Source organism: Podarcis tiliguerta (assembly GCF_965153285.1).
Source record: "Podarcis tiliguerta genome assembly, chromosome: 3".
NCBI lineage: Eukaryota > Metazoa > Chordata > Lepidosauria > Squamata > Lacertidae > Podarcis > Podarcis tiliguerta.
The window spans coordinates 30,111,224-30,138,902 of NC_139536.1; the positions used below are offsets into that span (position 1 = coordinate 30,111,224).

The following is a 27,679-nucleotide window of genomic DNA, read 5'->3' on the forward strand; positions in this document are numbered from 1 at the left end:
GGCCATCAAAGGCACTTCAAGCTGGATTCAACATATAAAACCATGAGGCATAGCTAACCACTTTTTACACAATGCTTTATCTTTTCTTGTACAAATAACTTTTAAGTTTGCTGAGTGAAGTCATATAGAGAGCTGGAATATCTGGCTGAGGTTGGAGAGAAGAATCAGTTTCTGCTTGGTTTATATCTTGCCTATACTATACACACAGAAAAGTATGCAAACACATGATGGGCAAAGTCCTTCTGCCTTTTCCAGGACATGATCCTTCTTTGACATTGTTGACTACTTTTGCTTACTCTATATATAATATGGAAGAGATACCTGGAAGTGAAAAATCCCAGCGTAGTTCTTCTGGAAGCTCTGATCTTTGGGAACAACTCGGCTTAAAATTTCTTGATCCAATGTGAGAGATGCGATAGCCGCCAAAAGCCAGCAGTCTCCTGGAAGAATCAGATTCAATGGGAGAATTGGACATTGTAGCATATGAACCTATTAATGCTTTCGTTGCTGTCAAATTATGGAAACGTCTCATTTCTGTCACCGCCATAAGGAACTTGCCCTGTGTTTCAAATGGGCTTGCTGATTTGTTACACTTTAAGGCATTCAACAAGGGACGCAGGTGGCGCTGTGGGTTAAACCACAGAGCCTAGGACTTGCCGATCAGAAGGTCGGCGGTTCGAATCCACACAACGGGGTGAGCTCCTGTTGCTCGGTCCCTGCTCCTGTCAACCTAGCAGTTCGAAAGCATGTCAAAGTGCAAGTAGATAAATAGGTACTGCTCTGACGGGAAGGTAAACGGCGTTTCCGTGCACTGCTCTAGTTCACCAGAAGTGGCTTAGTCATGCTGGCCACATGACCCGGAAGCTGTACGCCGGCTCCCTCGGCCAATAAAGCGAGATGAGCGCTGCAACCCCAGAGTTGGTCACGACTGGACCTAATGGTCAGGGGTCCCTTTACCCTTTACCCTAAGGCATTCAACAAGTACATGTGGCAAGGATACAGAAATTTAAACTTATTTTAAATGCCATGCTCTGTAAAATAATGTTTTTTAAAAGGGCCCTTGGCATTTGAAAGCTTCAGCAGGAGTATTAACCTATGTGTACAGAGGCAAACAGCCTTTGAAGATCCACTTTAAACCATGTTATTCTGAAAGATTATGGATGTGATTCTGCATTTAAGGCAAAGCTTTTAAGGCTAAGCTTTTCTTTTCCTGGTGTGTTCTGTTTTTTTATTAGTATTATAATAATAATAAAAAGCAGGTTGTTTGTACAATATATGGAAAACATCCTGAGTCTTTCAAGTTCTCTTGAGAGTTGCCAGGCTGATATTTCCACTAATTTTTGTTATTGACAAAGAGACAAAGTTTAATGAAAGAAACCCTTAGAGACAGCCTGTCTCTTATTCCTCTAAATTAGACAGGGCGTGCTAGTTTTGAATGAATGAAAAAAGAAAAAGCCTGACACAGAAGACGAAAATGAGGGTGAAACCTTCCTCAGCTTCCTAGACTAGTCATTGGGGGGCATGTGCAAAAGAAGCAATAAAGTTCGGGTTCAAGTGTTTTACATCCTAGATCCATATTGCTTCTTTGATATTTATTTGCTCGACTTATCTGGCGCTTCTTCTTTGCACTCACCTTTGTACATCTAATTAAAACATGTACGGTTTGGTGTTTGTGATGGTTCCCTCCTTCCCCTAACACCCCAGAAGACAGCAAGGGGGAGTGCTATTCAGTTACTTACCCAGTTCCCCTTGACAAATATCTGTACGAGTGGCTCCTCCCACAATGAACTGAGGGTTGGGGACTAGCTCCTGAAAACAAAAATGAATTAAATGTTAGATTTGCATGCACACCATTTCTCAAAATCCTGTACCTAACTTGTGATGTTTTAGCATCTTCGTCACCTGCAGATTTCCACTGAAACTGAGCTCTTCCTACAAATTCAGTGCTGGTCAAATGCACTAAATGGTTATCACAATTACCTCTGCTAAGATTGGGGGAGAAATTCCATTCTGGTTTTGCATTTAAATGTGAACCTACCTAATCAGCGCGCTGCAGGGGTACCAACTGGAATAAAATATTGGGGGGGGGGCCAGGTAAGCCCCACTCTGCATAAGCGATCACATGACACACACACTATTTGAATGGCAATGCACATCAACTTTGTGGGGGCCTGGCCCCCTCAAATATTTTATTGTGGGGGCTGAAGTCCCCACAGCCCCTAGAAGTTGACTTCTATAGCATGTTGGTTGGGAGTAGGAGCTTCCAACCTAATGGAATCTGGATTCAAAGACAGAAGTTCTTGGACTGAACTGCATTGATTGCTACTTGAGTGCAATGTGTGACTTTGTTACTTTGTAATATTTAATTGTAACTAGTTTTAAGACTGTTCTGCAGTAATGCTTTCAGATTCATTATTGGGGTGGAAAGCTCATTTATTTCTACGTAAGTTCTAGATCAGGAATTCAGCTGAGCCACTCTAACAAAAAGACCAGAGCATCATTGATGACACCGCTTAAAACATCAAGCTAATTGAAAAATTAAGCTCTGGTTGATTTGTTGAGGTTAAAAAAAATAGTCAGCACACATTCTTAAAATTGCAATTCTATGCATACTTACCTAGGAGTCAGCTCCACTGTACACAGTGGGTATTACATTTGAGGAAACATGCATAAGCTTGCATTCTTTGTCTATTCAGCATAATGGTTCACATAATTGTAGGCAGGTGCGTAAGTTCTCATTATTTTACTTTCTAAGAAACAAAGGGCTCATGAACATGTTTCTTTCGATGTGCCATTCTGTCTTATTCTAAGAATGATATCCAAACTGAAATTTGGAATCCTCAGCAGTGTTGCAAAATAATGACTATTTCTCTGCACTACAATTCTGAAGGTCCTCGCTCCCAGGACTGTCACCACCACTATTCTCTTTTCTGGAATAGTTTGAAGCAATATACAAAATTGAAAACACAAAACAATCGATAAAAATGCAATCCATTGAACAAACTACCGACAGCACCACTAAAAGCTGCATAAAAACCTAAATGTTTAGGAGCGGATATAAAGCAGCAGGTCTAAAATCAAACACGAACAGCCTGTTGAAATTCCTGTCAAAGCCACACAGACACTCCAAAGGAGTTTGTTAAAAGGAAAAGGGAAAGAAACCTGCTCTTGATCCAGGCATATGGCATGCTGTTCTAAATGTAGGTGAAAGACGGCAGGTGGTAGATTGTTCTGGGAACGGGGAGAAGCCAAGGTGTCACAGCTTTTGAGAGAGAAGTTTTCATTTCCCACGTAGCCGTAACTGGAAGACTCTCTATCAGATCTTGAGATGAGTAGCTGTTATTATTATGAGAGGTATTTTGTGTTTTCATTTTGTATCTTTATGCTGTAAACCGGCCTGTGATCTTCGGATGAAGGGTGGTACATAAATTTTAATAATACTGTACAGTGGTACCTCGGGTTAAGAACTTAATTCATTCCGGAGGTCTATTCTTAACCTGAAACTGTTCTTAACCTGAAGCACCACTTTAGCTAATGGGGCCTCCTGCTGCCGGAGCACAATTTCTGTTCTCATCCTGAAGCAAAGTTCTTAACCTGAGGTACTATTTCTGGGTTAGCGGAGTCTGTAACCCGAAGCGTCTGTAACCCGAGGCACCACTGTAGAATTATCCAGATGAAAGGAGAAGTCTGGGGTGGTTTGCATGCTTCATCCCAAATAATAAATATATATTTATATATATTTATTATATATAAACCTATTACTGGGTTAGCGGAGTCTGTAACCTGAAGCGTATGTAACCTGAGGTACCACTGCATTGGCCCAATATAAGCCGCAGTTCTTCTTTCCAAATTCCAATTGTGAAAAGTTAAAGTGTGGCTTATATTCGTGACCTTACACCTGAGGAAGCAGCCCAGAAGCACGGGGGTAACGGCGCCCAGCCCAGCCACCAATCCCAAATCTCCCCCAAGCCGCCGGAATGAAGGGGTAAAGGTGGGGAGGCCACTGGCAAAGCGATGCAGCTCCCCTACCCCAAAGAGCAGCCCAGGATTGTGGGGCAATGGTGCCTGTCCCAACTGCAGCTCCGAAGCCTCCCCCAAGCCGCCAAATTTTAAAGGTGTGGCTTATTTGCAGGTGCGGCTTATATTCGGGCCAATACAGTAATAATAATCATAATGCCACCCAGAATTGTCAAAATATCAGCATTGCTTTATACTATTCGTATGGTACCCAAGATTGCTGGGTGAAAGAATGTGGTTTTTTTAAAAAAAAAAAAATCTGTAGCTGCTTTGAGATATCTTTAATTGTTTTTACAATTTTTCCCCCGTTTATTTTAATGTGCTTATATCCCAAGTTGGGATTCAAGGCAGCTTGCGATTTAAAAAAAAATTGTTATAAAATACAAAGTAGTAAGAACAAAGCAGTTAAGAACAATAGTACAGTGGTACCTTGGGTTAAGTACTTAATTCGTTCCGGAGGTCCGTTCTTAACCTGAAACTGTTCTTAACCTGAAGCACCACTTTAGCTAATGGGGCCTCCTGCTGCTGCCACGCTGCTGGAGCCCAATTTCTGTTCTTATCCTGAAGCAAAGTTCTTAACCTGAAGCACTATTTCTGGGTTAGCGGAGTCTGTAACCTGAAGCGTATGTAACCTGAAGTGTATGCAATCCGAGGTACCACTGTAGTTAAAATACAACATAACACAGTAAGAACCAGCATTAGAATACTGATTACGCTGATAACAGCCCAGTGGTCAGCATCATCTGCAAGGCTGCAGCTATGAGAAAAACAAGACCGTCTTGGGGTGTTCATGTCATGAACCCCTCCATCGTAGGCTCAGGTTGCATATATGTGTAATTAACCTATGTATCACAAAGACACCCCCATTTCCACTGTGCCTCATTTCCAGAAAGAATCACGAAGCCTGGATAAATGCTTGGAAGCCCATACAGCTCAGAGATTGGGGAGGCACACAACAATACTGAAAATAAGCTGCAACTGCTTTCCTGAGAAACAGTCGCAAGTTTTTTATTGTTCTGTTCTTCATTCACATTGCATTCAAATCTTTCTAAAGTGCCTGGAGAGTAAAAGCCTTTCTAAGGAGGTGTTTGTTCCTTGATTGTTTCATTAAAAAATGTAGTAAAAACTGCATATGCAATTTCACTGAACAGTAAACTTTATGAAGGCAACTGAAGACACACACCCTATTCCATCCACCCTGCTGTTGACAAGAGACCTCTGCACTATCTGAAAATGCTTCCAAAATGAAAGAGAAGTTTAGGAATGGCTTTCAGCCAGACCTCATCACATTTCACATTGCCATGCACACATAAAGAAACTTAGAAGAAGGGCTCAGTGGCTTTGCATGCAGAAGTTCCCAGGCCCAATTCTCAGCATTGGGAAGAACAATGCTCAACCAGGAAGAACAGTGACTCTCCTTCATCTGAAATGTAGTACTGCCAGTTAGTATATACTGAGTGAGATGGACCAATGGTCTGATTCAGTAAAAGGCAACTTCCTATGTTTATGTGATCTATGAAACTGTGCGAGAGAGTCAAGAGAAGGAAAAGACAATGAAATTGAAGTCAAAGGAAAGTGATTGAAAAGAACATTGGGGAGGGAATGTACTTGGCAAAAAAAAAAAAAGGTAACTACAGTGGTACCTCAGGTTAAGTACTTAATTCATTCCGGAGGTCCGTTCTTAACCTGAAACTGTTCTTAACCGAAGCACCACTTTAGCTAATGGGGCCTCCTGCTGCTGCTGTGCCGCCAGAGCACGATTTCTGTTCTCATCCTGAAGCAAAGTTCTTAACCTGAAGCACTATTTCTGGGTTAGCGGAGTCTGTAACCTGAAGCATATGTAACCTGAAGCATATGTAACCCGAGGTACCACTGTATTATTAAAGAGAGTTTGGTTTTTTAAGCTACTTTCATTTCTTTTGCAATTTGGCTTTGAAATAGGAATAGTATGCGGTCTTGCAAATGCGCAAACAAAATGGCCTGATCTGCAGCTCGTGGACTAATGGGATCAGAACTTTGCTGTCCACCAGATTTTGCATTCCTCCCAATGCTGGGGTGCAGTTCTCAGTAGTTGTGATACAGGGCTTGTCCACACTTAAGCTTGTCCCGTGCCTAGAAAGTTTGGGTCTGAGCTGTTTCCCCTCACGCCACTCCTTTCCCAGGGAAAACCAGCTCTTTAACAAATGGCAATCCACAAAAAAACCAGATTGTCATTTGCTCTGAGTGCTAATGTATGGCTTTCCCTGGGGGTAGGAGAAATCAGTGGGACAAGATGATAAGACCACTCAGAAAGATGCCTCACTGAGTTCAATGGGACTTACTCTCAATAAAGTAGGTAAAGGATTGCAGTCTAAATACATGTTTTGAAAGAAAATGGGGATAAATATTTTGAGAGAAAATACTAATTTAAAAGGGGGGAATGCATTAAATACATATTTAAACAGTATTTTCAGAGGATTTGAAGACTAATGCGGAAACAGAGCAGAATGGAATTACATCTAACAACCTGCAAAAATGATACACACACAGAAAGGTTTTCCCTCCCCGTTTTGACAGTTAATGTGCCATCAATGTGCCTTTGAAACAGTATCTCTAATAGCACAGCGAAGTTTAAGCTTATTAAAACCTCAGAAATTGGCAGAAGGAAATCCCCAAAGAATATGTTTCCAGGCATTCTCAACACTGACTGTTGCCAGATGTCCCTTAATCCACACCACCACAACCTCAAGAACATAATGAATGGCTCTAATTTTCACACACTATATTTCTATGCAATATGTTAAATGTCCCTTAATCCAAACATTGCCTCTCCAAAAGCATCCCTGATTTTAGATGCTCTGGTTGACAACCTTATCAGTCCCGAAAGGACAAACCATTGGAGAAGAAGCTTCAGCATTTCTATTCTTGTTTAAATCTGCAAGATCAAGGTGATGGCCACTAGAGAAACATTAAAACAAACTCTTAGAGAAACATTAAAACAAACTCTATCTAGGGTTCAAAGTAAAATTACTATATAATAATTTGGATTTCTTCTTACAGGCCGGTACCTTTGCTTTTTTGCATACTATTACAATCCTTGTGAGTCTGAAGATGACACTTGGATGAATGAAATGTTATCTGAACCTGATTGATTATGAACACAATGTAAAAATCTTACCGGAGGTCGTTTCCAGATAATGCCCTGAGTTTTGGGTGAATAAGGCCCCAGATCCCTGTAGCCAAGAACAGAAGGGCAGGCGGGGAATTCCTCGTCTTTGAAGAGAGTGCCAGACTGTAAGCACTGCCTCTTCAGAGCTTCAAAATCCTGTTTTAAGTATTTCACGGCATTCTGGTTGGAGCCCAGGCCTTTCAGGGCTTCCTTCTCCCTGGCCAATTTAATCGCCACGTTTGCCATAGCTCTTGGGCTCCGTGCAAGGCAGAAGGACACAGCAGGTCTTAAAGCCTAAATGCAAGGTGGAAAGTGTGGCCAGGTGAGGGTGGAATGAACAAGCACATTACGCCGTGCAACACCCTCGAAGAAGGAGGAAACACTCAAAGGTAAATATGTACACAAGAGGGAAAGGGTCAGGACGACGGAAGCGAAAGGCAGAGAAAGAGAATATTCCAGTGGCTGTAGCATTTATTCAGTATCCTCCTATTGTATGAGGAGCAGATACTAGCTTTCTAGTCAGCTGTTGAATTTTAAGATGTGTATAGGAGAACTGAGACTTTTGCAGGTAGGGAAACAAGCCAGACAAGGTGAAGGGGAGTAAAGTTTGCTGGGCGATTCAGGACAGCCCATAGAAAGTGCTCCTTAATAAAGCACATAGTTAAACTGGAATGTTCTCACTCTAAGAAGGAGTTATGGCGGCAAACCTGGATGGCTTTAGAAGAAGATCAGACCAATTCATGGAGAATAAGATGCAAGCCTGGGCAGTGCGTATGGGCTGCCCAAATGACAAGACCCGCCCCATCTGCCTTGTTGATGTGGTCCAAAGGAAAGCAGAGCAATATGTTTCGCACCAGTTTAGCTGCAGGAGTTGCCAGAAGGAGGTGCACAAGACACCATTCAACCATCTTAGGGACTCCATGCTGGATTTGTGTAGGGTGTTACTCCTTAGCCTTCTATTCTCCCAAAGATATCCTGCAAAGCAGCAGAGGTCTAGGATCAGAGTTTTCCTTCTCCTATATCATGGGCTACCTTCCCGGGCTGTCCCTCACTTCCCTCTACAGCACATGCAGAAACCACCTCCTTTACCATTCAGCCCACTACTGGCTTCATCCACTCAATCCACCAGAGCCTGTCTTTGCATCCAGGGGGTGTCCCTAACCCTCCAAGGGTTTGAGACCCATTGGCTACCCTCACCTGGTTTAGTCTAAGGTTACCAGACGTCCCCGTTTCCCGGGGACAGTCCCCGGATTTACAAATCAGTCCCCTGACAAAATCCTATCATTCCTATTGAAGTTGAAAAGTGTCCCCGGATTCATTGGAAAAAAAATCTGGTAACCTTAGTTTAGTCACGTCTAACACATCCTTGAGGTGTTAGAGGTGTTAAGGGAGAGGTAGTACCTCTGGTGGGGGGCATGTCATGCTCCTTTGGGGTAGTTTTTTCACCCATTCAGGGAATCTGAAATCGTAGAATTAAATCAGATAGTTAAAACTATTTTAGCACCAATTCAGATCAGCAGCACAATAACTTATTTTTTTTATAAAAAAGTGGTTCTAAACAGATGTGTCTGAAGGCCTATAGTGATGAGGCTGCATATACCTCAATTGGAACAGAATTCTACAAGCGTGGAGCCACTGCTAAGAAGGCCCTGTCATTCATACTTGCCAACCTAATTGATCACACCAGTGGGCAGCACACAACCAGAGCTGAACTCAAAATATTGGTAGGCTGGCATGGATAAAGGCTGTCCTTTGGATAACCTAAACCATTAAGGGTTTTAGATGATCATTGTCTAAAGGAGAAGATCTAAGGGATAGTCAACATAGCACCTTTCAGATCTGTGACCACTAGCCAAGCTGGCTACAGCTGCTGGGAGTTGAAGACTAGCTGCATCTGGAGGACACCATGTTGGCTACCCTGGTCTAAGTTCTTCACCCGGCCCTTATGGACACAGAAACAATCTCTCCCACTCCTAAAACTTGGGATATTTATCTCCAGGACTGCATCTCATAGAGAAGCAAATAACCTGCAAAGGTTGAGTCTCTTGTTGAAACACCCAAATGTACCTTGTTCAGACTCACCTTCAACTAAATCCTGTGTTGTGAGGAAAACACACTTAACAATTGAAGTTAAAAGCAGGAAATAAGTCTGTGAAATTGAATTCTCAGACAGTCAACCTTGGCATTATGATCCTATAATGCTCTTGAGAAATGATTCACACAATTAGCTTTCCCCGGCAATTTGTTGAATTGCTACCGTTGGCAGTTATACAACATGCAGAACAATAGAACTATCAAAGCCCCAAACCTCAGTTTTCGAAGGAAGTGCTCTCAAAACAAGGTCTTTGGTATGGGCACTCAATTGCAAATGGACACTTACCTTTTTTTTATAAAAAAAAGGAGAAAGTTCAGATTTCTTTAAAAGCATGCATGGGGCCTTCAGTAGACAGAGCAGCCTTATGGGAAAAGCTTGCTCTCCCTTTGAGCAGCCCAGAGACTGATGAAAATGGCAGCTGCAAGTAGGAGGCCTTGTTGATGGTGGTGGTTGGGAGAAGGGTCTTAGTTATTTATTTCCATCTCAGATTAATGGAAAGCATCTTACAGTGCCATCCTGTACATGCCTGTTAACCCCATTGAGTTCAATGGGACTTCTTTAGGAAGAACTTCCTGACAGTAAGAGCTGTTCGACAGTGGAATTTGCTGCCAAGGAGTGTGGTGGAGTCTCCTTCTTCGGAGGTCTTTAAGCAGAGGCTTGACAACCATATGTCAGGAGTGCTCTGATGGTGTTTCCTGCTTGGCAGGGGGTTGGACTCGATGGCCCTTGTGGTCTCTTCCGACTCTATGATTCTATGATTCTCAAAGGTGAGTACAGCAGAGATGGGGCACCTGTGACCCACCCAATGTTGGACAACAAGGACCCCTCCAGATATCCTTTTTATTGTGCATGCATGCTGATTTGTGCTCACGATGGTATACACAATCCAGTTTACAATGCTGTTTGTGCCTGTAAAAGTTTCAGGGCAGACAGGCTGCTTCATTTTCAATCAGTGCATAACCTGTAGTTTGCTACTTAAATCCTGTAACTTTCCATAATACAAATGTTTTGTGTGTGTGTGTGTGTGTGTGTGCACACACAGACATATTGTGCTTTTGATGCACTCTAGTACAAACATGCCCTGCCCCCCACCTTGTAATAATGTGGTAACATTGGGGAAGCATTGCAGAACAACTAATAAAATGGTGATGAATGGACAGTCCAGTATAAAACCACCACTAAATGCACCTGCAAAAATGAAACACCAGTTTGGAGGAATCCTAGCTCCCATAAGCTCCAGGCAGCATGGCCAATGGTTGAAGATAACAGAAGCTGGAGTTCAACAACATTCATGAGGTGTAGGACTGCAGCATTAGAGGTGAGGGCCAGTGTGGTGTAGTGGTTAAGAGCGGTAGTCTCGTAATCTGGGGAACCGGGTTTGCGTCTCCGCTCCTCCACATGCAGCTGCTGGGTGACCTTGGGCTAGTCACACTTCTTTGAAGTCTCTCAGCCCCACTCACCTCACAGAGTGTTTGTTGTGGGGGAAGAAGGGAAAGGAGAATGTTAGCTGCTTTGAGACTCCTTAAAGGGAGTGAAAGGCGGGATATCAAATCCAAACTCTTCTTCTTCTTATTTTCCTCCTACTTGACCAGCGACCAGGAGCACTGAGTGCATGGTTTCCCCCCCCCCCATGTGTTTTCCATAACCTCTGAAGGGGTCCTAATAATCCCAATTTGTTATGGTTTCTGTCATTATGAGCACAAAGACATTATTACTATGAGCAATGCCTAAGCGGACTACCCACTCCAAACCACACACCCACTCCTTGCTGTTTATATTGCTTTTATAGTCTCTGTGAGCTTTATTGGATTTTGTCGTGTTTTCCTTATCTCATGAGGAAGTTTCCCACCATTAAAAGCTCATTTTCTCTCCCCACACCTACAGGCTCAAAACATGAGCACAGTGATCAAATCCTCTGCAAATCACAGGCCTGTTACTGGTCGAAAGCAGGGAGATTTGTCACTTCCAATGAAGTTTAAGCAGGCTGTAAGAACGTAGGCTGTAAAGAAGTGTAAATACTGCACCAAGGCTCTGCTTCCAAGGAAAAAGGCTTCTGAAAGAGGTGCATTTTTCACCTCCATGTGGGTTGGAATGACAGAGATCTTATCTTTTCAACATACTTTATCAGCCAGGGTACCTCTCAACATGTCTTAACCAGCTGTCTTTTCAGTTTGTTTCAAGCTTCAGATGAAGTAGATATTTTGTCTACAAAAGCACACCCTGTTTACATCCTATATGCCCCTACTCTCCTTCCCTGTCCACATCTATCCTGCCTGTCTTCCAAGGAACTTGGGGCATTGTGCAAGGTTTCCTCTCTATACCCTCCACCCAAGATTAACATTGCAGCAGAGATGAGGAAACTGTGGCCCTCTGTACGTTGTTGGACGTCAACTTCTATCCACTCCAGAGGATGGGAACTGTAGTCCAACCACAACATCTGGAGGGCCAAAGGTCCTCCATCCTTCTCCTTACAACCACCCTGTGGTATTAGTTTGAGAGCAGGGCTGGCTCACCTGTGAGGCAAGGTGAGGCAACCGCCTCAGGCGGCAGAATTCACAGGGCTACAACGGTAGCTACAACAACTGTGGTGAGCTCCTGGGAGGCCAGAAGCTGCTTCTTCTTCAAGCAGCACCCACAATGTTGCCTCTACAGTGGCCTCTTGTCAAATAGGAGGCACTGCTGGTCTCCTCCCAGTCCTAGGGGGGAAATGGCAGGTGCTGCCCTGTGGGGTCTCCTGGGCTCTGCACCTTCTCAGCAGGATTCAGAGCAGGCCCCTTTCTGCCCTACAACAGTCTTTAATTACCACTTCAGCCCACCCATGGTTGTTCTTGATGTAGATCTTTATTCCACGCTTGTTCCTGGTGTCGATCTTCACTCCATAGTGTGTGGAGATACCGCTTTGCGGTTTACCTCAGGTGCCAAAACGTCTTGGGCTGGTCCATCTTGAGAGTGAATCATCCAAGATTACCCAGAAAGCTTCATGTCTGAGTGGGGATTTGAATCCAAGTCATAGTCCAGCACTCAGTGTTTACTTTCCTCTAGGCTCTCGTTTAAGTCCTTGCTTTCATTTCCCCCTGCTTTCCAAAGACACAGGTCAGAACATCCTGCCTAGATCAATATATTCAGAAAAGAGTCTTTAACTGAATTTTCTCTTTGTGTTATTTCGTTTTGAGAAAGAAAGCTGTTATCTGGAAGGCCTCTAAAGGCACAATGCTTCTCAAATGCACACAGTTGCCTCCTGGCCATTATTTGTAGCTAGTTATATACTCAAAATTCTATTCACAAGTGGCGGTGTACACAATTTCCCATACATGGAGTTTTATCTGTGTGCAAGCCCAATGTTCATATGTGACGTGATCCTTAGCTTCGCTGCTTCTGACCTGTATTCTCAAGGACTGTTGCTAATAGTAACAATTAAAAACGAAAATTGATGCACAAGCACCACCTAGAGGCAACAGGGAGTGCTTGAAAGAGATAATTAATTCCCAATCAAGGGTGGATGATCTGCTTGGTTATATATCTGCGACAAGGGATTGAATTTTTCATGTTCATTAAGAGTTGTCAGGGGAATTAAGGCTCAGTTAATGACTGTCAAGTTTAACCTTTCCAGTCATGAGGTGGGTCAGGCTTCCTCCATCACCTGCTTGCACCTTCCTGTCTCTTGCTTCCCCCGAAAGCACTCCAAGCAATGCAGAAGGCAGAGAGGAAAATGAGGAGGGGGGGGATGAGAGTACTGGCTGAATTGGCCAGAATGCAATTTGGGGAGAGCTTGGCCAGTTCTGCAGCATCCTACTCAAGCTGACTTGCTATCAAAACTAATTGCCAGCCAGAGCTATGAGCTGTAACTCCTCCCATGACAAAGGCTTAAATGTGTATCAACTGAACCTTCAGCTCAGTTTTAATCTGGGCACTACTTCAGCCTTGACATTATTAACTGACAGGGTGTGGGACTCTGTTTAGACATTTTGGGTGGTATTCAACTACATTTTACTCAGAACGGATGCACTGAAATTAATGAACATGCCATTAATGTCAATGGTCTACTCTAAGCAAATCTTAGTTGAATGCCACCCTTTTATTTTATTTTAATTGCATTTTTACCATTTTGCTATCTGCCACTGTTTTTAGAAGGAAGGACAGGACAGAAAATAATACCACCCTTTTTATAAAATGATTTTCTTTAAGTAACTTATAAACTGCTCCATATTTATAAGAAATATCTGAGCAGTTTATAATATAAACACACATACATAAAAAATTAACATTTTAAAGCAGCATAAATGAAACAAGTAGCATATGGGAACCATAATAACTACTAGCAGATCCAAAATACAGAAATACAGCAAAGACAGTCATGTTCTCTGTATTTCTAGGCAGCAGCAGCACTTTCACTTCTGCTGTTGCCACCCCCCCCCCCCCATTTAAGATAGCAGTAAAAGGTTGTTGGAATAACTGGGCATGATAAGGGGATAATTTCCTTCATGAGCATAAATCACCCCATGGATGAGCTAATCACAGGTGCATCATTAGCCAAGCCAGTTGCTATGGTAACAGCCCAGTGACCCGGCTGTATCTGTGATTAATGCATGTCATCTCAGTAGTGTCTGTGAGTCTGCAGTTTGTTTGTCTGTCTGTTGGTTAGTTGGTTAGCCCGTCAGTGTTACTTGCCCAGTGCTATGCCTTGAGTTGCTAAACTTATTTAGAGCAACAGTGGTACTTTGTACTTCTATGTATCTGTATCTGCAAAAGTCTACAAGCTGTAAATATCTATGCCCAGAACTGTTTTACTGAGCCTTATCTTCTGCAGCAGTAAACTATCCGAACCTTTCTCTGCTTCCATGTTGTGACTATACTGGGAGCAACTTCCATTGTGTGAGTATCTCATCTGAGATTCCCAATAAAGATGGGGCAAAATCACATGCTCCCTATGAAGGAGATAACGGTGAAAAAGGAAAATTACAAAGGTGTCTAAGAGAAATAGGAGGACAGAGTTGTGTCACAATTGCAACAGAGTTGTGTCATGAGCACATGCTGTAAGGATGTAAGAAAAACACGTTGTGTAAAGAGGAACACGTAGCCATACCATATAGCCACATAAGGAAGCAGCTTATGCAGAAAACCGGAGCCAATGATAAACTGCCAAGAGGGCACTAGATGAGCCAAATAAGGGAATGAGGGGAATGGGGTGATGTGAAGGGTATAAAAGATGCTAGCTTGCTTGCTGTAAGTGCTGCCAGCCTTTGAAAGCGATTTCGCTGGTCGCCTCTGCGCAGAACTGAATAAATCCTTTCTCCGTGAACCACACCCTGGTGTTCATTACTCTCCTTTCTCATTCCACGTGGGGGAACGCGCAAAGGGAGACGGGACAAGGTAAAAAGGCTTCATTTCCTGGGGGCTCGATTCCGGGATCCCGCGCTCCCCACGGGGACCGAGAGGGAGGCCAGGCACGACCGAGGTGAACAGCTTGGACTGGTGTTGGGGGTTCCAGGCGCACCCTGCCTGTTTGTGGGGGGAGCCAGCCACACCGCTCCTGAGTGGAGACACCCGGTCGTGGGAGAAAGGAGACGGCCGAAGGGACGTGGGTGACTTCTGAAGTTAAGGTAAGCTCTGGGAAGTGGTATTGGAGCTTAGGAATAACGGGGTTTGATCACCCCCGGCTGGCCGTGGCAATAAGGTGCCCCCAGCTAGGTAGGGAAGGAAAGGGAAGGAAAGGGAAGGGGGAAACAGGGGAGGGGAGGTGTGTGTTGAGTGAAGATACTCCAGTGCATGTAGATGAGTGGATGAGAGGCTGGGGCTCAGAGCCATCGGCCAAGCGACGTGTGGTCCTTGAAGTGCGGTTCCCAGCAGCGCGAGCTCGTCTGGGCCACTGACAGGACGTGGAGATTGGAGTGTGTGTGCTTGCTGGATTAGGTGCGGAGTATCTTATAAAATGGGGTCAGGCGGTAGTAAATGTACCCCTTTGCAATGTTTTCTGAACAATTGGAAAGCCGCCACAAAGGATGATGATTGGGGATTTAAATTGAAGAAAGAAAGATTAAGAACCCTTTGCGAAGTAGACTGGCCCACCCAAGGGACTGAATGGCCCTCCGAAGGGACTTTTGATGAAAACCTAATAAACCCCTTATGGCAGAACATTATTAAAGTTCACCCTGACCAGGTGCCATATATTTCAATCTGGAAGACAAATGTAGACAAAAATCCCCCTTGGTTAAGGGCGTGCCGGATAACCCCGCCCCAAGCAAAGTTGTGCAGTGTATTTGGAGTCAGGAAACCCCCTCCAGTGGTCCCTGACCCCCCTGATGAAGAAGGAGACGTAATCCATCCGCCGCCTCCCTATGCGCCGCCAACAGCACCCCCACAAGCGCCACCGGGACCTAACCAGGAGGACCCCGCTCAAGTAGTGGTCGCTCCAGGTCCTCCTCCCGGGCCAGAAAACCTTATCCCTGCCCCGAAGGACGACCCACAGGGAGGGGGGTCCGATAAGGAAGAGGACGAAGTGTTTCGGGAAAAGTTAGGAGGCTTGAAAGCAGTATGGACAAATGAGCAAATGGAGCGAGTGAAAAGTTACGTAGACCCCTATAAGACTGAAGTGGATGTCAGTCCTTATCTATTGTCCGCGGCCGGGTGCGGTCCGCACCAGTGGAGAAAGAAGCAAGGGGAGTGGTTGAAAGCATGGGACAGAGCGGCACTACATCGCACCCAGAAGGATGAGAGAGACAGGCAGAATATTGTGGCGCCCCTCCGCCGGGTTTATGACCCACCGGGACCACCAGGTCAGGGTGGGGCACCGGCGGCACGCACCTATACCATGCAGCATGTGCCATTTTCTAGTGCGGATGTGTGCAACTGGCGGAATCAGAACCCCGCCTTTGAAGAGGACCCCGCAAAGATAATCAGGTTATTTGAAGGGATCTTTAAAACCTACAAGCCCACCTATGATGATATACAGCTTCTGCTAGACTCCCTCCTGACTACAGAGGAAGTCAGGAAGGTACACACAGGAGCTAGGGATTACTTGAGATCCCAGAACAGACAGGAGGTAGAGATAGAAAATATTTACCCCAGGAGGACTCCCAATTGGGACTATAATGACCCTGGTGGAATAAATGCCCTGGAGACTTACCATAGAACAGTAATAGAGGGCATGAAGAGGGCGGCCAAGTGTCCTATCAATATGGCCAAAATTGCTGAAGTTGTGCAGCCGCCCGGAGTCTTCCTTGAAAGACTGAAAGAAGCATATAGGCCACAATGCCCCCCGGGGAATTAGTGATGGAAGCCCCGCTGAGGGAATATTGGCGCCTCATGATGGTACAAGAAGAGGAGGGGCCTATTCCCGCCTGCATTTTAGAGCAAGTAAATCCAGCCGTATGGGCAGAAGATAATCCTCCAGGGATGGCTAAGAATGTACCGCCCATAATTGTGAGGCCCAAGCCTTTTGCAAACCCCGTAGCGGTGCACCAGTACCCTATCCCACGTGCAGCTGCAGAAGGGGTATGGACCCATCTAAGCAGGCTTCTACAACACGGCATCCTGAAACCATGCCAATCTCAGTGGAACACCCCCTTGCTACCGGTAAAGAAAGAGGGAGGTGGTTATCGCCCAGTACAGGATTTGAGGCTCGTAAATGAGGCCGTGGAGACGCTCCACCCGAATGTTCCTAACCCCTACACCTTGTTGAGCCTTATCCCACCAACAGCAAAATATTTCACTGTGCTGGACTTGAAGGATGCCTTTTTCTGCTGCAGGCTGGCTGAAGAGAGCCAACATTTATTTGCTTTTCAATGGACTGATCCCTGGACAGGGACTAAACTCCAATATACGTGGACACGCCTCCCACAGGGTTTTAAGAACTCACCTACCCTGTTTGGGGTGGCCTTGGCATCAGATTTGGCCAGCTTCCCCACTTCCCCCGATAGGGTTTTGCTGCAGTATGTAGATGACCTCTTATTGGCTTGCACGGGTGAAGACACGTGCCTAAAAGCAACCCAAGATTTGCTGAATCATTTGGCAGGAGCAGGTTACCGGGTATCCAAGGCCAAGGCACAAATTTGCAAAGAGACAGTCAAATACCTTGGCTTCAATGTTTCCCACCAACAGCGGACCTTACGGGATGAACGAAAGCAGGCCATTGTTCAGATCCCTGAACCTCGAAACCGCAAGGAACTGCGAGGGTTCCTTGGGTCAGCCGGATTCTGCAGAATCTGGATACCGAACTACAGCACCATTGCCCGGCCCCTTCACGAATCTACCCGAGGAACAGAAAAGGACCCTTTTGTATGGGGCCCGGAGCAGCAGCAGGCCTTCTGGCAACTTAAGGAGGCCTTGCTACAAGCACCAGCGCTGGGGATACCAAACCCAGAGAAACCATTCACCCTCTATGTGGATGAGGAGCATGGAACAGCGAAAGGCGTCCTCTGCCAAACGTTGGGAAGTTGGCAACAACCTATAGCCTATTTGTCCGAGAGGCTAACCCCCACAGAACAAGGTTTGCCTCCCTGCATGCGAGCAGTGGTAGCAGTGGCCACTTTACTGGCCAAAGCTGACAAATTCACCTTCGGACAGGACACCACATGTGTCACCCCACACGCGGTGCCGGCCCTGCTGGACATGAAGGGAACATATTTTTTATCTCAGGCAAAGATGATGAAGTGCCAGACGCTGTTGATGCACCCGCGCCTAAAGTTTCAGGTTACAGATGCCCTCAACCCGGCCACTCTGTTACCAACCACACAGGGTGCTGCCCCGGCTCATGATTGTTTGCAAGTAATGGATGAAGTATATTCTAGTAGACCAGACCTTAAGGATGAAGCAAACCCCAAGTGGACATCCTGGTTCGTGGATGGAAGCAGCTTCATAGAGGAGGGGCAGCGGAAGGCAGGGTATGCAGTTGTGGCACTTGAAGAAGACGTTATCGAGGCCCAGCCACTTCCGCCAGGAACTTCAGCTCAATTGGCAGAAATCATCGCCCTAACCCGTGCCCTACAGTTAGCCCAGGGCAAGGACATTAATATCTACACAGATTCTAAATATGCTTTCCTCACCCTGCATGCCCATGGAGCTCTCTGGAAGGAGCGAGGACTGCTTACCTCTAAAGGCAGCAACGTGGCACACCCCCAGGCTTTGATGGACCTCTTAGATGCAGTGTGGATGCCCAGACAAGTAGCAGTCATACACTGCTATGGGCACCGTGTGGGACCCAGTGAAGAGGCCCGTGGGAATAGGCTGGCTGACAAAGTAGCTAAGGAAGTAGCACGGCAGCCAGTCCCAGTGGCTCTCGTCGCCTCCCTGGTACCCGAACCAGCTTTGGGCCCATCCTTGCAGCCACAATATACACCCCAGGAAATAGCAATGGCGGAGGCCGAGAAACTGGACACCTCTAAAGAAGGGTGGTACGTTACCCCAGATGGCCGAGTATGGATACCTGAGTCCTTGTCCCGGCAAGTTGTCCAACGTTACCATGAATCCTCACACATAGGACCGGACGCCATGACTAAACAGTTGGAGAAATGTTTCTACCTTACCAACCTTCACCAGATGGCCGCTCAGGTTTCCAGGAGGTGTATTCTCTGCCAAAAGAACAACCCGAGGACTGGACGCTTGCCCCCTCCTGGAGTCCAACGCAGCGGTACAGCACCCATGGAGGACCTTGTCGTGGACTTTACTGAATTGCCCAGATGTGGATTGTACCGATACCTTCTAGTGGCTGTATGCACCTACACCGGTTGGGTCGAGGCTTGGCCAACAAAAACCGAGCGTTCATCTGAAGTTGCAAGGTGTTTGTTGCGAGAGATCATCCCTCGCTATGGCTTACCCCGATCCATTGGGTCAGATAATGGCCCTGCCTTTGTACATAAAGTGCTGCAGGAATTGGCTAAAGCCCTGCAAATAAAGTGGAACTTGCACACCGCCTACCGACCCCAGAGTTCTGGGAAGGTGGAGCGCATGAATAGGACCCTGAAAAACCAATTGGCAAAGTTGACCCAGGAGACAGGGTCAAATTGGGTTTCTATGTTACCACTAGCCCTCCTGCGTGTGCGCAGCCTTCCTTCTAAGCGAACCCATCTCTCCCCATTCGAGGTGATGTTTGGAAGGCCAGTGCCCTTTGTGCGCATGACATCTCCCACTCCCCTTCATGATGTGCAAATAGACCAGTATGTTCAGTCACTCTCTCGAGTTTCCTTCCCTCAATAGGTGGACCCAGGCTCGCACTCCCTGTGTTTTAGTCGAGCCCTGCACCACTTTGAACCTGGTGACGAAATGTGGGTGAAAGACTGGTCCCAGACTCCGCTGCAGCCCTGCTGGAAGGGACCCTACACCGTGTTACTTCCCACACCCACTGCCGTGAAGGTTGCAGGCATCACCCCTTGGGTCCACCATACTCGTGTGAAAAGGGCAATAACTGACTGGACAGTGATCCCCAATTCACAAGACCCCCTCCAGCTGACCATCGCCAGACGTTCGGCAGACGACCGCCCTGCTGGTGTCACTCCGGGAGCTGACGCCTCTACGCACGGCTGAAGAAGCTATCAGGATTCCAGGACTAAGAACTGCCCTAAAGTACTAACATTATTTTTTTTATGGGAGGGGGGCCCGCTTCTGTTCCCTTCATCTCTGTACAGTGGGTGCCTCTCCCCAACCTGGTTCCTGGTCCCTGGTTCCAACTACCAGGGTACCTGGTAGCAAACTTCTCCATTTCCCAACGTACCCCTTCGGGAACCCTAATACGTTCTTCCCAACCCCCTTCTGTGTTTTGGGTGGGCTATGCCCGAGTCTAACCAAATGCAGGAGCCTTGGAATCATTGGGGGTGGTGGCTAGAAGTTGTAGCAGGAGCCCTGTGCGTCTGGATGGGCTTTTATTTCTGCTGGCATGAACGCCATAGGATTTGCGGATGGAAGCGCCCTGCCGCTATCCCCCTAGTTGTCTTACTGCTCTTTTTAGTGGGGGGGCCTGCTGCCACTGGGATTCCCCCGTCCCTAGTGTGGGGCCTCAATCTCACCAACCAGTTGCGTGCCTGGGGAGCCCACAACCCCTATAATAGATGGTTACAACTGGCAGAAATGGTGGCCCACGCCGCAAACAGGACTAACTGTCCAGTTTGCAGCTTGGGCCCTTCGGATGCTGCGGGGGGAATGCCCCTATTGCCCTTACCTTTGAATGTGACCACTATTCAACAAACAGTCAACGCGACGGATGAACATCTTTGGCCCCGGCTATGGAATGCTACCCTCCCCCTTCGGGTACATAGAATTAAAGGGTGGTTTTGTCTTAATCAAACCTTGAAGGACTCCCTAACCCAAATTAAGGGCACTTATGTTAATGCCACTCGTTTTGTAGGACGGTCCTATTGCAACTGTACCTGCGCTCCCACAGATGCCTTAGGGTGTAATGGGGTTTGCCGTAGTCTCCGCCTCCTTCAAAACAGAACCATTCGGCGGGTTAGCAATGTTGGCCACCTGGTTGTCCTCGCCAAACGGGATATGTACTGGGTCTGTGGCTCCCAAGCCTACCATGAGCTCCCAGGGGGATGGTTTGGGGTATGTTTTCCAGCCTACTTGCTCCCCCCAATGTGGATACCTTCCACCTTGCCCCGGCGTGTCCGAAGAAGTGTGGACATTTCCGGGGTGGCAGGGGGAAGCACCCAAAAGTGGGGAAAGAATGAATGGCCCCCTGAGCGGATAATATCCCATTATGACCCTGCCTCATGGAACCCTGATGAGTTGGTGGCTGGCGCCAGAGAACCCATTTATAACCTGAACCGCATCATCCGCCTCCAAGCGGTGGTTGAAATAGTGGCTAATCCCACGGCTACCGCCCTCCGCTTGGTTGCTACTCAATTAACTGAGACCCGCACTGCTGTCCTCCAGCTGCGCCTAGGAATGGTTGGCCAAACAAGGTGGATTCTGTGCAGCCCCCAACCTAACTGGTGGAGCCTGTTGCTTTAATATCTCGGATCATGGTGAGGCCATCCGTAATTTGGCTGCAAGCATAGAAAAGGTGGCACACATTCCTGTACAAACCTGGGAGGGCTGGGATATGTCCTGGTTGGACAAATTCCTACCAAGTGGTTGGTTTCGTGGACTCTTCGCTATGCTGATGGGACCCCTGCTAATTTTGCTTCTTCTCTGCTTTTGTATTCCTTGCTTGGTGCAATGCTTGCAAAATATGATGCACAGGATGGTCTCCCGTATGATGGGGCCTCGTGTGATTGCCTTAATGCGGGAATACCATCCCATCCCCATGGACGAGCCTTACAGCTGTCCGAAAGAAGAGGAGGGAATGAAGGAGATAACGGTGAAAAAGGAAAATTACAAAGGTGTCTAAGAGAAATAGGAGGACAGAGTTGTGTCACAATTGCAACAGAGTTGTGTCATGAGCACATGCTGTAAGGATGTAAGAAAAACACGTTGTGTAAAGAGGAACACGTAGCCATACCATATAGCCACATAAGGAAGCAGCTTATGCAGAAAACCGGAGCCAATGATAAACTGCCAAGAGGGCACTAGATGAGCCAAATAAGGGAATGAGGGGAATGGGGTGATGTGAAGGGTATAAAAGATGCTAGCTTGCTTGCTGTAAGTGCTGCCAGCCTTTGAAAGCGATTTCGCTGGTCGCCTCTGCGCAGAACTGAATAAATCCTTTCTCCGTGAACCACACCCTGGTGTTCATTACTCTCCTTTCTCATTCCACGTGGGGGAACGCGCAAAGGGAGACGGGACAAGGTAAAAAGGCTTCACCTACTCCTGGAGTTTCCTGCTATCACCCAGGAGCACCCACAATAATTCTTCCCCCTCACAATAAAGACAAAGAAGAAGAAGAAGAGAGGGCAGTACCCCTGCCTTTAGTATAACCCAACAGGGTAATCCACAGCAGCACTGGACTGGGAGTGAGCCTCCTGATTCTTTTCTTCCCAGGGCCTTTCTAAACAAGAATTTTGATTTATAATAGTAGCACTTGATAGGCCTTTTGTGCAATGTGTTTCAAAGCTATATGAGAGCCACATGCAGTGCTTCAGCTATGCCCCCTAGAACAGGAGTGGCAAACCTGTGACCCTGTAGAAAACAGTCTGTCTCAGCTTTGGGTCCCCATATGTTGTTAGACTAGAACCCCCCATTATCTATTATCACTGGTCCTGCTATCTAGGGATGATGGGTGTTATAGTCCAATAACATCTGGGGAACCAAAGCTGAGAAAGGCTGCTCTAGAAGTTGAACTACAAATCCCATCATTCCCAATAATTGGCTGTGGTGGCCGAGGCTGATGCGAGCTGGCGTCCAACAACATCTGGAGGGCCACAGATTCTCTACCCCTTCCCTAGAAGACCAGGGACAGTGGATAACCAATTGCACAACAGTATGGATGGCTAGGTGGGGGCAGCTATTCACCAGCACGCTGCTGATCTCAGACTGATCCATATGGGCACACCCTGTATAAATGAAGGACAGATGGCTCTTAAACATTTGTTTATGCAGCATGGAATATTCAAAAGCACTCTGTGCAGGAGAAGGAGCCAAGGTTGTCTCCAAGGACTTCCCGACTCAGCAACAACTATGCAAACAATTGGTTTAAATTTCCTGTCAGTGCAACATAATATTAAATTGGCAGCAGTTGTGCTTCAGCAGTTTCTGGGAGCAGAACATCACAGAACTGAAGGAAGTGTCTTCAGCAGAGCAGGCACACTGAGAAGCGAGATGGCAGCAAATTAGCAGCTTGCGGTTTAAGGATGAACAAACGGATTAGCATGTCCAGCTTCAAGAGCATCTCTTCTGCACTTTGCTTGCAGCACTCAGGAGTCTGGCTGTGCAACATGACAAGAGCGGACAGAAACGATGCTTTAGAAAATGATCAAAATAAGGAAAGAGTTTTGCAAAAACATGAGGCATTAGATATGGGAGAAAATAGGCCTGGCTGAAATCTGGCTTGCATTCAAATCAACTGCTTCCTTTTGGTTTCAATGCAGAAACACGAGGAATGGTGAAAAGTAGAAGGATGAGGGGTTATGGGAAACCAACGAAGATGCGAATCTTAACTTAGAGCAGCTATACAGGCAATCCTCATTTTGTGCGGGAGTTACATTGCGTAAGCCCACGTGCTTTGGTGGGGCATACGTAAAGCGTTCTGCCCCGTTCCGCCCTTTTAGTGACATTTTATTGACATTTTCAGGCCACTTCTAGGTTCTGCGCCATGCATGCGAGTGCAATCGCACATCAATCGGACATGTGTAAATTGGGAGTTTGCCTGTACATGTTTCATTGCAATCACGAACACCAGTTTTATGTATTCATTCTCAGCCCAAAGCAAATTGTAAATCAAAAAAAGTACTTGCATAATGGATAGTAAAGGGCTATTACAGGAAAAGGTATTTTGTAACTCTCTCTCTTTGACCTTGGGTATTTCTGTTCTTTCGTTTAATTATATTCTAGTAGTTTTGTTTCATTGTGTTGTATATCTCCCCCACCCACATACACCTGATTGCATATTTTTTTTAAGTCCTAAAGAAAATTTGTCAGCATTTTAATGCAAACCTCTCTTATTATACACGCTCGTAGGAAATTTTCCCTAATACATTTTTGTATGTTATTTTCAGTAATATCAACATTTTCATGCAAATGTTTCCCCAGTGTATGTATTTTTGAATGCATTATATACTCATTCATGAGAAAACCCTGAGGAAAGATCTGTGCCCGCTGCCTTGTGGGACATTTGCAAGAAAAGAGAAGGCTAAGAAGTAAACACTACACAAATAGATGATTGGATGGCATCTTGTATGCCTCCTTCCAGAAACTCCTGCAGCCAATCTCGTGCCAAATGCATTGCTCTGCTGTCCTTTTGACCATATTAGTGAGGCCGAACTTGTCTGGTCAGCTCAGGACCTCCATACACACCGCCCAGGAGTGCTTGCACCCCAGAGAGGCAATTTGGTGCTGCTAACACAGCAAACACGCTGTGGGAAGTGGCAGTTATGAGTTACTGGGCTCTGCAGCCACAGCAGGCGGTGTGATTCTCTGGAGGTTTGACTTCACCCCAGGAGGTGTACCCCATTGTCTCTAGACACAAACGGATGCCAACAACCATTTTCTAACTTTATGTTCTCCTGCTCCCCTCATGGTACCACCTGAAACAAGTCACCTTGCCCTGCACATAGTAGGGCTGGCTGTATCGGCAAATTATGTTTTAGTCCTCCCTACCATACAGTTAATATGGACGTGAGTGGCGCTGTGGTCTAAACCACTGAACCTAGGGCTTGCCGATCGGAAGGTCGGCGGTTTGAATCCCCACGACAGGGTGAGCTCCTGTTGTTCAGTCCCAGCCCTTGCCAACCTAGCAGTTTGAAAGCACATCAAAGTGCGAGTAGATAGGGGGGCCGCTAGGGGGCACACTGGAAGATGGCTGACAATACCATCTCTCCGACTCACACGAGGGAATTAAGAGGCTGATATGGGAGTATGCAGCCTCCCTGTGTCTCCCCAAGGGAATGGGGAACACTACCTTGCCTGCTGTTGCCATATATCACCCCCGGATTCGAAAGAAGGGGGTGAGGGCACTAGGCACAAAGCCCTTGGGTGGGTCGGCTCTCCCAGACGCTGTCTCTGATTGCACAGCTAGTTGCAGAGCTTAAAATAAATAATTAGAAAAAGAAGCAAATGCACATACTTCAAGTGAAGATCGGGAGTAAAGACTGCTAATTAATGGGATCTCTGTGATGCAGAGCAACGGGCTGGACAATAAATCAAGAGAAGACCAATAAAAGATTGGTATGTCGGAGCGAAACGGAAAGGGGGGGAGGAAAAAACTTTTTTTTTTTGTCTTATGTGAGTACCCAATAACCCTCCCCCCCAGAGAGAAAGAATCGTTGCAAATTACTAATCACAAGCAGGAGATTAAGAACTGTGTGGAAATGAATTACTAATCAAAGAGAGGACTAGTGGGAACATCGGGAATGGAAAGAAAGCTTTGTGACGCAGTTACAAATGGAGATTCGTTAAGACAGGCCTGCCCACAGGAGGACAAGGGGGAGGAGGACCATGGTCATCGGAATGTGAATGTATGGTTATCGGAATGTGAATTTGACCTGGCAGGGCCCCCTGAGAAAATTGATGACAGACTGGCAGACCTATGGAAATCAACGGACAGACTGTGGGAATGTTCTGTATGGAGGTGTGGAAATGGCGTCTGTCCTTTATGTGATATGGCTCTTGGAGAGTGTAAAATCCACACAGGATATGTTTGTTTTCAACCCGCTTGTGAAGATTATCAGAGATCACAAAGAAAGGAATATATGATAACAACAAGAAGATGAGGAAAATAACAAAGAGACTATCTGGACAGAACTGTGTAATTAAAGCAGCAGCAAGAGTGATGTTTGGATCCCTTTTGGAGCTTGAAGTATGGGTAACCCCAACAAAATTTAAAAAATTTGGCTGTATAATTTGGAACTAATGTGATTTGAAATTAATGTGATCTGATTGGCCTGTTAATAAAAATTATTTTTTTAAAAAAAAAAAAGTCCGAGTAGATAAATAGGTACCAGCAGGAAGGTAAACGGTGTTTCCGTGTGCTCTGGTTTGCCAGAAGTGGCTTAGTCATGCTGGCCACATGACCCGAAAGCTGTCTGCGGACAAAAGCCAGCTCCTTCGGCCAGTAAAGCCGATAAGCACCGCAACCCCAGAGTCGTTCACGACTAGACCTAACAGTCAGGGATACCTTTACCTTTACCATAGTCAAAGCCAGTGCTTTTTCCCCCTTTAAAAAATGTTTAGGGGTACTCTCATTTTGACTCGAGAAAATCACCATTTTATAGTTCAAATGAGGAAAAATTAATACAGTAAATGGACAAAAACACAAAGATTCACAAAATGTTTAGGGTTATGCGTAGCCCTGATTCCCCCCAGAAAAAAGCACTATTTTACTGTTTAAAACAATCATGGCTTCTCCTCCACCCCCCCCCCCAAATCCTGGGAACTGTCGTTTGTAAAGGATGCTGAGAGTTGTTAGAAGATCCCTTCTCCCCTCACAGAGCTACAATTCCAAGAGTTTGAAGTTATTTTGATATATGAAATTGTATTCATTATATATGACATTGTTTTCATTGTCGATGTTGTTATTGTTAAATAACTTTGAGGTGTTTCACAGGGAGTGATTCATAGATGGAAAGAAATAAATCATCCAGCAGCGACTTTTCGGATCCGCTTCTGTTAGATTTGGGGGAGAAGGTCTGGAGGGATTTGAAATTCATCACTGATATTACTACCAGGTTTTACAGAGAGAAATAGAGAGAGCTCTGTTTGTAGTGCTTGCCCGATTCTCTTAATGTGTTTGCAGAACTGCTTTGCAGCTTTACTAACAAGACTGAACCCTGCAGCTGTGGAGGAGCAAACACATAAGTGTTGCCCACACCCTCTAGCCGTTTGAGCCAAACTCGGTGAAGTGGGAGAGACGGGAGGGGTCACAGAATTCCAGTGTTATTTTTTGTGCTCATGAGGTTCTTCCAAGTCATTTTTTCCATGTGATTGCAACATTCCTGGCAATTTCAGCTGCCAGGTTTTACCCGAACAGTGGGCCTGGCCGTTCCAGAGCAGCGGAAAGAAGCTGCAGAATAGCACTACAGGCAGATGAGAAACTGCAGTTTTTATGAAGAGGAGAGTGGGGGACTGAAATAATGAAAAAGAGATCTGATTCTCATGGCTTCACAGAGTGAGTTGTCATCAAATAAAAGCCCAGCATCGTAACTCTGTACTGTATTTCCTTTGGAATTGCCGGTTTGAGAAATCCTAATTCTGCAACTGAGCGGAAGAGGCTAGCTGGGCCAAGTCATAGAAAAGCTTTGGACGTCACAAACAAGCACTGTCACTTTCCTGCACAAAACTTCTGCCTTCTTTCTAATGTCAGAAAAAGGCTCTAGTCTAGGAAAGCTGCACAGGATTTAGATGCAAAACAAACAACCTGGCCTGTACAACCTTCTTAAACTTCCTTAAACATTATATGGAAATGTCTGGTGGAAGATTCTGGTGGGAGTGAGAAGAAGAGGACCCCTTCATAGGCCTTTGGACTACAACTCCCATCAGCTCCAACCAGAATAACCAATAATCAAGAATGGTTATGGTCCAAAAACCTGGAGGACACCCAGACAGAACTGAGGTAGATGGACCAATGATTTGGAAAGGGCTTGAAAATAAAACATATTTGGAAACAAAAGTAAAACTGCTGATATCATAATGCCATTATACAAATCTATGCAGTGACTGCACTTAGAATACTTTGTTCAGTTCTGGTTGCCTCACCTCAAAAAGGGTATTGTAGAGTGGGAAAGGGTTTGGGAAAGGGCAACCAAAATGATTGTGGTGATGGAGCCACTCCTCTGTGGGGAAAGTTTGCAGTGTTTGAGGTTCTTTAGTTTAGAGAAAAGGCAAGCAAGAGGTGA

General features: G+C 45.9%; 1 protein-coding gene across 2 annotated transcripts in view; it reads right to left on the minus strand.

Moving 5' to 3' along the window:
* CAPN8 (calpain 8) overlaps positions 1–7,510 on the minus strand; it is a 41,974-nt gene extending 34,464 nt beyond the window's left edge. For both annotated transcript variants that reach the window (XM_083434476.1, XM_083434475.1), the window contains exons 1-3: positions 7,175–7,510; positions 1,740–1,809; positions 322–440 (exon numbers count right to left, since the gene is read on the minus strand). In XM_083434476.1, coding sequence (XP_083290602.1) covers positions 322–440; positions 1,740–1,809; positions 7,175–7,411 — 426 coding nt within the window. In that variant the 5' untranslated portion in view covers positions 7,412–7,510. The remainder of the gene's footprint in view (positions 1–321; positions 441–1,739; positions 1,810–7,174) is intronic.
* Positions 7,511–27,679: the final 20,169 nt, after the last annotated feature.